General features: G+C 40.0%; 1 protein-coding gene across 4 annotated transcripts in view; it reads left to right on the top strand.

Annotated features, from left to right (window-relative positions):
• Nucleotides 1-729: 729 nt before the first annotated feature.
• Nucleotides 730-13,999, top strand: part of utrn (utrophin) — a 156,049-nt gene continuing 142,779 nt past the window's right edge. For all 4 annotated transcript variants that reach the window (XM_086061753.1, XM_086061751.1, XM_086061752.1 and 1 more), the window contains exons 1-2: nucleotides 730-1,125; nucleotides 2,650-2,777. In XM_086061753.1, coding sequence (XP_085917879.1) covers nucleotides 2,705-2,777 — 73 coding nt within the window. In that variant the 5' untranslated portion in view covers nucleotides 730-1,125; nucleotides 2,650-2,704. The remainder of the gene's footprint in view (nucleotides 1,126-2,649; nucleotides 2,778-13,999) is intronic.

The following is a 13,999-nucleotide window of genomic DNA, read 5'->3' as shown; positions in this document are numbered from 1 at the left end:
CCTTACAGACCTGCAGTTACTTTCTCCGTGGATTTATAATTCATTCTCATTCAAATTGATAAAGCGCGCTAAGTGGAGAGCAAATTAATACTACTGCTACTAATAATAATTTGTAACTGGGTCATGACGTTTTGTAATTCTTACTGTTTCATATGCAGGGTAAATTACCGGTAATTTTTTAATTGATTTGATTACCCAAGTGCTATAGTAATCAAGTTTATTCCAAATTGAATGTGTGTTCCGTATTATATGCATTGTACTTAACATGAATTAATGTGTTTAAAAAAACGAATTAATGGCATCGCAGGTTGGGTGGCGTTAGGTCACGTGATGCCCACCGCGCCATGTTTCCATCGTGGCGTAGGGAAACTTCTTGAGCCAAGTGGGGGAAAGCTGCAGTTCCAGCATCAAAGTACAACTTTTTGAGCATTATGCTTCCTGGTTTTATTTCAACATAAAAATACGGCTGGGATTTCAACTGCACTCGACTCCACATTGTGAGTAAAGATGATTTCGGAGTGAAAGTATGGATTGCAAAACAAGGCAATAGGGTTTTTAACTGAAATAAAAATAAGAAACGGTAGCGTAAATAGTATATACACCCCCGCTCGCCACCACTCCTGTCGCTTTTAATTTGAAAATAAAACATTAGCATTTCCGCTTTTTTCCCCATTCATCTTCGGAAATTGACAAAAAGTGTCGGCAGAAGGGGTTAAAAAACACACCAACAGGAACAAACTTGAGAGTCGCGGCTGTCTCTCTCCCTACACATTCCCGTTTTTCACCCATTTCAACAATCGTTTACATTTTCAAACAGGACGTCTCGTCGCGAGCGTTCAAGACTCCGAAGATCTGGATTTTACCTCGACACACACACACATAATACAAAGCCGTCCAACTTCGGCTTTTCCCTGCATTCTGTGGATACTCCGCAGTGGATGTACTTTGGAAGTTTTCTCATGAATTTCTTCAGGAGAGAGTGGCTTGTACCTCGAAAATGTCTCAAGCGTGATTTACTTTTAAGCTTTCCATGACTCGGCTTGTCACTGTGTGGCCCTATTCGGACGGTTTGGAAGTGTTTTGAGGCGGCGCACGTCTCCTTAATCCCTCCCGGTGACAGCAGAGGTGAGTTGTCTCATTTTGGCTCTGTATGCTTAAACAATGAATCAGAAAAAGGCAATCAAACTTTTAGAATGTAATTTTCAAACGTCTCTTGACTTTATGTTGTCATTTCTTTTGGTCAAACCTGATGGAAGAGGAACTGGAATCGTGACTAATTTAAAGAGACAGTACACGTTAAAAAAAAGAAAAAAGAAAAACGTTTTTAAGTGAAGGTGTTCACAGGTAACAGGTAACACCCGCTTGGCTTCTGCAGAAGACATGCCCTTTTAAAATCATGGGAGAGAGACACGCTGGTACGAATGCTCATCGTACAACACCCTTCTTCCGTTTAATGACACTTTTGGACATGGTGAAATTCTCACACTTTATTACACACGCTTAAACCAACCCAAGCAATTTATTGCCCCTCCCAGTTGAAGTTTATCGTCAAACTCAACATTAGAACAAAACAAACCGGTACACTGTTGTTCTCTTATTGGATTGCATTTTAAGGTTGCATTTGATTCGTCAAAGTCAGTCCGATACATATTGCATGTGTCTTTATTGAAACAATATTTTTTTCCAATATATAGTGCAGTCCTTGCTCACAAGGCATAGATGGGCAAAGAACGACATATTTGTATTTTACGGCCAAAGTGCGCACACCAGAAGGAGTAGCAACATTTGTATTGAATTGAAGGAGAAAATGTGGCACAAACTTCATTTTTCATTATTTTTTTTAATTAGTGTACGAGTTTATAAAATACATTACCATACATTTTTATTATTGGAAAGATATTAGGGGGGGGGGGGAGCTGGAATTGAAAAATGTTTTCATTCTTTTCAAGAGGGAAAGATCATTTGAGATAAGTGATTCGAGTTAAGAGCATGGTCACAGCACAAGTTAAACTTGTATCTCAAGGCACCACTGTTTGCATACCATACATTAAATGCGTACTGGGACATATTTAGTATGGCTGAACAACTTATTTTTTTTTAACACAAGACTAATAAATTTATTTATGTATTTATTTTTTTATATTTTTGTATTGTTTTTGCATTAAAAAAAAATAGGGCGGCGGGGATACGGATGGGGGACCGCAGCACTGCAATCGATGGCACCCCCCACCCCCCAGTTGTGGGGTGCATTAAAATTGGAGGGGAGTTGTTGGGCGAAGACGGTGTCTCCACCCTATGAAGTGTGTGTTATGTGCCCTATGTGTCTATTAACAAAGTGTATTGTGCAAAACGAGTGCAGTGAGTTAAGCGGGGCCAACCGGGCGGGGGCAGGCCGATTATTTGTCTCCTTATCAGCGACGATGACGGAACAGGAAGTCACACTGGTGTTTCCCATTTTTGAGTGGGACGGGGGGGGGGGGGGGGGGGTTGCAAGTGATAAATGCTGTACAGTACTGACCCTCAAGCAGGCGCGTATTTTGTTGCGTTGTTGCATTTTATACACGTCTATCAAAAAGATTTCCCCAACTGATGCATGTGATTTGAGCGTGTGCATTTGCGCAAACGTTGACTATTGACTGACTCTTGCAGGTGCAGCGTCGCCTTGAGCAATCAAAGCCTCGCTCGCTGGGGTTTAATTGCAACCATGGCGTCGCTCGGCGACGTTGCAGAGGGCGGAGCCAACGAGGAGTTCAGTGACATCATCAAGTCGCGATCGGGTAGGTTCATTTTTTGGGAAAATCAGTTTTGCAAATGGGTAATGCACAATTCTCAGTGTTGGCAGGTTTTCAGTAATTATCTTCTTTTTTTTTAAATATATTTTTTTCTCTTTCTTTTGTTTTCAAAAAGAGCTCAGTATTGTTCATTCGGTAATGTCATCATCATTGCTCTTTTTTTAAATAATTTTTTTTTTTTTTTTTTTTGTTCTTTGTTCTTTTTTTCTTCTAACACGTGTAATGTATTTTGAAACATTCCCTTTTCGGGGTCTTTAAAGAGTTAGTAAAGTTCGGTTTTTGGAGGCATAACTGGAGATACTTGTTGGAAAAGTCACCTAAATGTGATCAATCGAGAATGGTGAGATTCCATTAAAAAAGGCACTCCCATTTGATCACTTCCTTCTTGGGTTATTCCAAACTAGAGTGAAGGAATTCATCAAATGTCGCCGTCATGCCGCACAATTAAAAAAAAAAAGAAAAGTGAATCACTCTTATTAGTCAAATGTATAAGTAACGCTTTTTTGAATGTGCATATGTTTACGTCACACTTTTCTTTTAATGTTATTTTTCTTCTAATATCTCTTTTTTGGGTGACTGTAATGGGGGGAAAAGTTTCAAATAAAAAGAGTGAGCTGAGAAATCTTGCACGATCTCAGCATTGCCATGCATGTCGGTGGTTCCAACGCTGCGACTCTTCTGTCATGTATGGCGGAATTCTGCCATCTGCAAGATCACAACTTTTTAGGAAATCTAAAAAAAAAAACGCCAATTTGCTCAATTTCAAGTTGGTATTATACTCACTAACGTCAACAAAATACTGGCCCAAAATCAGTGACTGCAATGTGATTGCATCCTCCGCCCAAATCTTTTTCATATATCTTTGAGCCATGCAGTGAATAAAATAATGAGCTGACTAAGCATAGGCAGAATAAATCAACAGAAAAACTTACTTTCACGGCTGATCACTTCTTTCTTCAGTGACGCGTTATAGCGATCTACTTTTACAAAACAGGCTTATGCCAATGTATCGAACCTATTTTCAATAGTTATTGTCTATAAAAAATATCCAGAATTTCAATCTTGAGGCAACATAATTATGCACGGCTTCTGCAGAGTAGGCTAATTTCTAAATGGGACGTGGGACAGACCAATAGTATTGATTGACTCATTCACTCACAGCCATTTTCACTGAAGCAATCCCCTTCATTCCCGGCTGGTTTACTGGATTTTGACCCACATAATATTGTGTTCTATTGCTATAAAAACATGCCAAAAGAAAGATTAGAGTCTCTTCTTTCATCAGGAAAAAACATATTTCTATCTTTTTCCGTTTTCTGTTTAGAACTGTAAGTAAATTAGCTTTTTTTTTTTTCAACATGACCCTGGTTGATCTCTTTTGCTCTGCTGCCACCTGCTGGCCGTTTTTGTAATAACTACAATTTTTTCAACCGTTCTTTGCAGTTGAGAGGCTGCATCAAAGCCTTATGCTCTAGCATAAAAACAAACAAACGTATAAATATGTCTTTGAGACACTTAAAAAAAAAAGGACATATGGGTACGTTTTTGGGAGCATTAATATGAAATTGACCATATTTGGAGATACAGCGGCAGTATGTAGTTTTACTGTTCTTTGTAAAGTCACCATTTCAACAAAAAATAAGTATATTTTCGCAACTTTCTTCCCCCCCCCCCCCCCCCCCCCCCGCTAGCTCTGTGCTAGTTTTACTTTCCTATCCTATCATCCTGCCTCGCAAATTCCGCTGTGCCGTCGCAGTTTGTAATTTACGTTTGTGTCCCGACCACAATGGCTCCTCGCTCGCAAAGACTCAGGTTTCCTAGCAACACCCCCCCCCCCCACCCCCTCCCAAAGTAATGTTTTCTTTAATGGCATAGTGGGGGGGAATTTGGCATGTAGCTTAGTTACTGACCCAAAAACACATGGAGCAAATACAGGAAAGGTTTTACTATCCTGCAGGTCTCATAGTGTGTGTGTGTGTGTGTGTGTGTGTGTGTGTGTGTGTGTGTGTGTGTGTGTGTGTGTGTGTGTGTGTGTGTGTGTGTGTGTGTGTGTGTGTGTGTGTGTGTGTGTGTGTGTGTGTGTGGGATTACATGAAGTTAGGTTCAGTCATAGGAAACGGCTTTAAAAGCACAGTGCATGCGGGCCTCGTGTACCATGTAAAAGCTTTTTAAACGTACTCACACAAACTTTGAGTTTGATGCTGAGAAAGGCGTGTGTGTGTGGAGGGCAGGTGGGACGGATGTTTTCGCAGCTGAGACGAGCCCCTTTAAGAAAACATTAACCCACTTGTTACTGCCGCTCACCGCGCAGCCCCACTATATGTAATTGCACGCTTCGGGAGCCACACCACCATTACTGATTGACAGAATGTCGTCTTTGGTCGTGCTCTTCTTTAGACCGGCCCTTTCTTTAATTTTGATGGACAGTTTTTAACATGCCGTGTGTGTATAGTGGAGGTCAGCAGGCTACATTCCGGCTATACATACTTATGTAAACAAATGTCTGTCGGGTGTCACGGAAGAGGGGTGGGGTCGGGGGGGGGGGGGGGGGGGGTCTATATATTTTCAGCATGTCAACTTGTTATTCAGTCCCACAATGCACCAGGCGTTGAGAGCTAAATGTTGGGTTGGCGCAGACGAAGGAGGAGGGTGGGTCCACTTCAGAGCTTTTGGCCCTGTTCCACTACTTCCACGTGGAGGTTGATTGTCATCCAGCTAACTATGCACTATTGCGGGGGATGCTCACATTAGTAAAAGTCAAAAGAAAAGAAACAATTGAATTGAAAAATAATCTAATTGTAGTACAGTATAACAGCAAACTGACTGGCTGGCTTCTTTCCCACTTTTTGAAATAACGCCAGTGTGGAAATGAGCTGATGTTAGCCATGCTAGTTAGCTCGGTAGCAAGTCTATAATACAATTTAATTAAAACAATTCTAATTGTAGTAGGCTACAATATAGCACTAAGCTGACTAGCTTCTTTCTCACCTTATGAAATAACATCAATGTGGAAATGAACTGATGTTAGCCATGCTAGTTAGCTCGGTCACAAGTCTATAATACAACTGAATTGAAACAAATGTAAATGTAGTAGGCTACAGTATAGCACTAAACTGACTAGCTTCTTTCCCACTTTTTGAAATAGCGTCAGTGTGGAAATGAACTGATGTTAGCCATGCTAGTTAGCTCGGTAGCAAGTCTATAATACAATTTAATTAAAACAAATCTAATTATAGTAGGCTACAATACAGCACTAAACTGACTAGCTTATTTCCCACCTAATGAAATAGCATCAGTGTGGAAATGAACTGATGTTAGCCATGCTAGCTAGCTCGGTCGCAAGTCTATAATACAATTAAAACAAATCTAATTATAGTAGGCTACAGTATAGCACTAGACTGACTAGCTTATTTCCCACTTTTTTTAAATGACATCAGTGTGGAACTGAACTGATGTTAGCCATGCTAGTAGCTCGTTAGCAAGACATGCTAACTCTCATAACTCGTTGGAAACATTCAAGACAGTTATGTCAACTTTACCTTGAATATTTTGACGATTTATGGGTGGTGCGGTGCTAAACAATTACGCAATGGTGGATTGAGCATTTATGGATAAATAATTCTTGGCGAGTCAGGCCCAAGGATGACATAATAGGAAGGCGAGTCAGATGCTACATTAGTGTAGCAACAGAGCTTACCAATTCCCAATACTCCACAGTCCACACATGACATTAAAATAATGCACCATACGGTCAACATTTTTGTATCAAACCTTACGATAGCTATTTTTATATCCCAATACGATACACCCATACATTGAAATATTGCACAGCAACTGGCAGTGCAGCAAGTCAGAAACTGAAATGGATGAATCAGTTCAGACAAGTTCATTCTGTCCATTGTGCATGATTGTCTGAACTCCACATTTTACAGTTCAGGTGTGGTCTTTGTCAAATGTTCAGGGAATGGAAACAACATTATTACCAATTGTTTTATTGGTTCTCAAACCCCTGGACATTATTGAAGTATTTTCTTGTTGTCTATCTAAAGATGCATGGATTTGTTTTGGAAGAATAAAAAGCTGACAAAAATGTCTGTGAAAAGTATTTGACAGACACATTCCTGCCCTGAACTGACACTTTGGTCTTGAACAGTGTACATACAGTTTGCCACATGGCACAGCATTTGAACCCCGCCCCTGTCTGGTTGACCCGCTCTGCTCATTCCAGAGGGAAGACAAATGTGAGAGGTCAAATATCATCCTCACACTCAGAATTGGACTTTCTCTCTCCTGTCGTTGCTGGTTGCTTGTGTGTTGTTCCCGCACAGCTTTGCCTTTGTTCATGATCATCTCTTGCGAACGTACGTCTTTGGCCATCTGCTTGCACTTTTGGGTGTGACGTGAAACAACGAAAACGCTGAAAAGAAGAACGGGATTGTCGCCAAATGAAGGGTGTGGCGTCAAGTTTTCTGATGTGTGTGTGTGTGTGTGTGGAATGCCCTTTCGCCGCGACAGTTTGGCTTGTTTGTTTGTGAATAACTGGATGAAATGTTGAAACCTTGCCACCTGATCGTCAGGGTTGTACAAGTGTTGATGGGTGCATGCCAGCGAACAAAACAACATTGTGTTCATGGCAGCCACAGACTTGTTTTTTTTGTTTTTGTTATGGCTTGTAAGTTTTCATTTTCAGTGTGTTGACACTTGAGTCATTTGAGTGTCAAGAATTACTTGACAGAAATACTGTATGGATATTATGAGAATGGCTGTCTCGCACAATTTACTTAATTGATTCGGGGAAATTAACAGTATTTATTTTTTATTGTGGGCCACATCATCGTTGGCCTGAGGGGGCTAATAACAGTGAAACCACATAATTATAAAATTGCTAGAAATGTAACCCTAGGCCAAAAGTCAAACCTGAGCAACATTGATGTCATCTTCAGTTCGACAGAAAGTGGCAAAATGGCCGCCACCTGAGATGGATATAAACGGCTGGATTTTGTTGCTTAACTCATATTTCACTAACGCAATATCAACCAGAATATCATATTTAGACTAGTGGGGCTGCATAGAACATATTGTAAAAAAAAATTGGGGGGGGGGTGTTGACTTCCCCTTAACTCATTCACTGCCATTGATGGTTATAGACATCAAAATTCATTTGAACTATTTCCATTAGTTTAACTATTTTTTTTTCACTTTTGTTAACAAGAGGATTTTTTTTATTGTACATTTAGAACAGATTAAAAAAAAATTATTAATTGTGAGTTAACTATTGAAATCAGGCAATTAATTACGATTAAAAAAAATTATTGCCTGACGCCCCTAATTCTTAATAATCTTTACTATTAAAAAAAAGTAATTGTTTTTTTAATAATCTTTTCTATTAAAAAATATATATTAATAATTTTTTTAAATAATATTTTCTTTAAAAAAATGATTTAAATAATCTTTTCTATTTATTTATATATATATATATATATATATATATATATATATATATATATATATATATATATATATATATATATATATATATATATATATCATGGATGACTTCTCTAGTTAACTCGCGATTAATCACAAATTTGATATCTGTTCTAAATGTACAATAAAAAAAAATATATATATGCATAGGTTTTCATACTTATGTTAACAAAAGTGGGGGAAAAAATTACATTTGTAGAAATAAAGTGAATTTTTGACATCTATAGCCATCAATGGCAGTGAATGAGTTAAGTGATCATACTAGGATAGAATGATGGCGATTTTTGAAGCCTCTTCCCGCCAGCATGACTAATTCAGTCCAGAGGAAATTCCCTCTTTTGTCTCTAGGCTTCTTCGTCCACTGTCCTTCCCCACTTTCAGCCCTCCTTAGCTGGGATCACAGCGCATACTTGTTTCTTTCTTTAGAAATATGTCGGCTCACTTCAGCGCACTGGTTTCCCTCATCTACTTCCTCCCTCTCGAGGAAAGGAAGAGAGAAAACAAAACACAGGAAAAATTAACTTCCCTTGCCTTCTTTTTCACTCTCACTGTGGGGATTGTTTTGTTCAGTTGGCTCTCTGAACAAATGATTTTGCACCACGAGGGTTCTCAACTTCAGAAACGTCTTCATTTTGCATTGTTCCTGTTAATATAGTGTTTATGATTGATGTGGTATCCCGGATGTGCAGAGCATGTTGGGACCTCTTGGGGGTCATGGTTTCTTTACCTATTTTTACACGACTTACTTTTCTCACCCACCCCGGGGTGTGTGGGCCGGCGGATGTGTGTGATGTCACAGCAGCTGAGGCCACCCAGCACCTCAACTTTTAGTGAGGAAAAAACAAACAAACCCCACACACCTCCTACTTCCTCTTTTGCTTTGTATTGCCGTTCCGTCTCTTACCCCGTCGTCTTCATTTTTGTGCATTTGTTTGTTTCTTTCTTTACCGTTCCGAGATGAATTTAAGTAAGTGGACGTCGTGGAGAAAGCGCAACTTTTTCAAGAGGAAACGAAAGTCTGAAATAACGCTTGTTGTTGGTAAGTGCAAGGCTAAAATAAAAGGGAGCTCTTTACCCACTTTAATCTGATGTACTGATGAGCGTTTGAAGCAAACATGAGTCTGCTTGACACGGCTAACTTAATCAAGTTTTCCAAAATGTTTTAACTCAAGACACAAATTGAAAAATTGGATGCTCCCCCACCCAATGCACATGCTAAAAAACATGGCCTTAACCCCAGTCTGCTGTGCTTAAACTGATGGTGAAGAACACAAAAAAAATAGCATTTTATGCTACAAGCTTGAATAATAAACATATTGTTCGCTAAATCGTTGAATTTTGCAGTGATTATTTTTCCACATGGACTGTTACAGTAGACTCGTGTAGCAATAAGGAAAGCGCGTGTAATGGACAGATTGTCCAAAGTTCGGGATTATTTCACACGTAAGAAACAAAACGAAAGTGAAATGTGCATATTCATAACGGGTTAAGTTGCACAACTGCAAGTCTATAGTAAAGTTGACATTGCTAACTAATATAGCATGCCAATGCTAGTTCAAACAAATTGTTAATACCTCCACCGATGCCGCCGGGCCTCTTTCAATCTCTTTATTGTCACATATTCACACGCGTCCTGCAGCCGTTGCTGCAACCGTTGCTGAGTCACTCAACTCGGAGTAGATAATGATTTAGCCAGGTAATCGCCAACCAAGCCCACACTCTCATTTCCTTTTAGTCAGACATCCGTCAACAAGCCAAGCCCTGCCTTTTGAAGTCACACACATTTAGTCACAGATACTACGGTACTGTCAAATGTGAGGACGGCGACCTCGAGTGAGAAAAATGACATCACATGCACATAGTTTGGTATTTATTATATGCATGAGGTTTTAAAATGCTAAAAATGCTACTTTGTTGATTTTGTTCACCACTAGGGTGGACGGGAACGTACCCCTTTGATAAACTAGGGCTAACTGACTGTACCATAATGGCTTATTTTTTTGCATGTGATGTAAAAAAAAAAATCATGATTTGGACAGCTTGTGACTTGAATCACTGAAGTTTGGCCACTCCACAGCCAAGGTACCATTTTTCAAGGTTAGCGCCTGTGTTGTCTCTCTGAATGTTTAATCTGTCATTCCATCCCCTTGCATGCCGGGGTGGCTCTGAACACTGACTTTATCTGTCTTCAACCTACCCCCCCCCAACCACAGCCCGCCGTTCCACCATGCATTATGATTCCCCCACTCTGTCTGCTCTGTCCTGTCGTGCCTCTGCTCTCTCACTGTTGCTGCTGCATTCTTCTAGTCCTTCACTCACTGCCTGGTTAAGAAAGACCAGCAGGCAGAGGAGGAGCACCGGAATGTTGACATTTCTTTGAGTAGCAACTCTATGCTCTAGGAACCCAAATTCGATTTTTTTATGCTTTTTCAAACGCAGTTCGGTGACAGAAACAGTACTGGAAACTTTCAACTGTTTTTCACAGGCCGTCATTTTTTGTTTGGAAAGTCTTTATTCACTGATTCATTCGAAAAGTTGAGACATCTGGGTTCGAATCGCCTTTGGAACATCAGTGTGACACATTTGCATGCTCTCGCTGTGTTTCAATGTGTTGAATGGGCGGGTAGTCTGGCTTCCAAAAATGTTTGGACTGTCCAAGGTGTACCCCAGGCAGCATTTTTTTTTTTAATCTACAAGTTTAAGTCAATCATCTGCTCAAAACATTCCATTCATATCTAAGGTTGTAAGCAATTGACTGTCTTGACAACGTCTTGTGTTGCATGTCTGATTCTTCAAACAAAAGTGAATGGGGACGTAAGCCCTCAAGAGGAAGTACAGAATTAGGCTTATTTGAACGATGATTTTGTTGGCCAATGGAGATGACGTAATATTTTGAATTACGTTATTGTTTTTTAGCGACATGTTTTTCATTTTGTGCACGAGCACACAGAGTTCCATTTTGTTAAATGGTTTGTCCTAAAGTGGAGGTTGTTAGTGGACAGTGATAACTCTGTAAAGTCTAAGGCGATTTATGACCTAACTACTACCTTAGCATAGCACGTTCCAACTGCAAATTTGGATTACGTGGCGTATCACAAGGCTCGGTACTCTGCCCACAGATTTTTGTGTTTTTTTATACAAATGTTTTCTGTAATTATGACTTACGTCCTGTGTTAGTGTAGTTTAGTGCTAGACCATGGTGCGTTCGGATTTATGAATTTTATGTTGCTGACGTAGAAACGGAACATCTTCAGTTTGTCATTTTTCAATCTCCAGATTCGATTTTTATGCTTTTTCAAACGCAGTTCGATGACAGAAACAGTACTGGAAACATCCAACTGTTTTTCACAGTCCGTCATAGATGATGACGACGAATTGTTCCGACCCTTGGGGAGCAAAAGCGTGTCAACAAGGCTGGGCTGGGCTGGGACAAGCTGAGACAAGTCATCACTGGTGGGGAGGAGGGAGGAATGCTTTTGGGAATGATGAGAATTCTGTGCATTCTTCCCATCCTACACAAGCAAAGGGAGAGTTCATCTCTGCCGTGGTTTATTTTGTGAGAGCGCTTTTGTTTCCAGGAGGCGTTAGTTTCGTGACGCACAATGAACAGAGGACTTGAAAGCCTGCCATTGTGTTGACTGTTGACTGTGAAGGTGAAGTTCATCCTTGTAAGTTGTTGGATCATAATCAGACACAAATCCTCCCTTAAAAACAATGATACCTACTAAAATCTGCATGACCCCCCAGTGGGTGTGATGTCTTGGAGATCATCCCAGCTTGTTGGCCCGTGATCAGATATTATGGTCAAATGGGTTAACTGTGGCCATTGGACGGCGGGATTTTGTTAAAACCCTCGATTAGGACAATCACTGGGGTGGAACCATGTGAACCTAGGAAGCGTGGCCTGGCTTGTAAATTGCTGTGTTTGTTCGCCCGTGTTTACAATGTAATGTTGCCATGGAAACCAGTGGGGTTTGTTTAATTTCCACCTCAGCTGTCCCTGCCTGAGCTCATGAGATTTGTCCACCTGTGAAATAAGTTAATTGTGTGTGTGTGTGTGTGTGTGTGTGTGTGTGTGTGTGTGTGTGTGTGTGTGTGTTTTAGGGTTCCTGTATGATGTTTCTTGGTCAGTTTTGCTCAAGGTTGAGTCCCACACACTCGCAATCCTCTCCGGGATGGATTATGTAACGTCCTAGCTTGGAAACAAAATGAGAACTGAGTAGCAGCAGTGGGACCAATATAATAGCTATTATTACTGAGTTCTGCTCCTACGTTGGTGACATTGCGGGAATTTGTCCCTAGATCGGAACCTACACTAGCACAGTAGTAACGTCATAACGAATTTATCTTTATTGTCATTGTAGTTACTTGTTTTTTTTTAAATCAAGCCATGTTATTGGTTTAAACCAACTGACCACCTTCCTGATTTATTGACAGACCCATTTTTATTTTATTTTTTAAATAAAGACCATTGAAAGGTTGCCGAATCTTATTGGCTGCTTATTTTCCCAGTGGCACTTATGCTATCACAAAACCGCCATAAATTCTGATGGCGTTCTTGACATGAAGACATTCTGCTTGTGTCACGCGCATAACTAAAAAGTTCACTTCTAAGCATAAACGCAGCATTCTGTGTGTACATACAGTAAACTCAGGACGTGTGTGTGTGCCCAGTGAGCCGTGGGAATACACCAGTGGGATTACACCGCCTCGATGCAATCTCTACTTCCTGTTTGGCCTTCAGAGGATCGCAGGGACTCGAAAATGTGCATTGCCAGCACGTAGTGACGATCATGTCAATCACAACTGGGCTTTTTTTAAACATAAACAATTAAATAACATATGCCTATATCTTTCTTAAATTGGGTTAGATCACATTCACACCTTTTTGTTGAACCCACATTTATCGTGGGAAAATACGTTACAGACCCACCTGCCACCATATGAAAAACATAAAAATAGTTTTACACTTCCACATACACTTTTAAACTAAGTAAAACACAATGAAAATTTTAATTCTAACATGTAATGTGAAATGCTATACAGTAGATGGGAATTAGCATTTTGCGGTAATTATAAACCTTGATAACTGCTGCGTTAACACACGCGCGCAGCAACACATACAGACAACATGCCAAAACATGGTTGTGCTACTTGCCTGTCTGCTTGAAAAAAATTATCACAGCGGTAACGATGAACCACAAAATAGCAGGAGTTTGCTGTCTTGTTTTTTCTTGTGCATCTCATTCATGTCCATTCATTATCTTGATCCTGTGACCTGATTATATTCTTGTGACCATATTTCCTTCACAGTTGTCTTGTTCCCACTCTTCACCTCATTTATCCTCTGTTGTTGATGTTTATAGTCCCATGATTTGCACGCAGGACTGCGTGTAAAAACTGCTAAATGGCCTAACCCTTTAGCTTTCTGCTATTTTTCCTTGGCTTGTTTTTGAAATCAGTTATCCATCATTGAAATGTTCATAATTAACTCGTTTCCTCCCAAAAACGTATTAATAAGTTATATTTTAAATGGTTTACGTGACCCAAAGACGTATTTATACGTTTTAATGTTTTTATTTATTTATTTTGTTTTTGCTAGAGCATACAGAAGGCTTTGGTGCAGCCTCTGGAGTGCAGAGAACGGGTGAAGCAATGGTAGTAATTACAAAAACGGCCAGCAGGTGGCAGAAGAGTATAAGAGATCAGCCAGGGCCATG

Source organism: Leptonotus elevatus, chromosome 18 (genome assembly GCF_054856555.1).
Source record: "Leptonotus elevatus isolate MCC_2025b chromosome 18, RoL_Lele_1.0, whole genome shotgun sequence".
Taxonomy (NCBI): Eukaryota; Metazoa; Chordata; class Actinopteri; order Syngnathiformes; family Syngnathidae; genus Leptonotus; species Leptonotus elevatus.
This window is presented reverse-complemented; position numbering and strand designations above follow the sequence as displayed.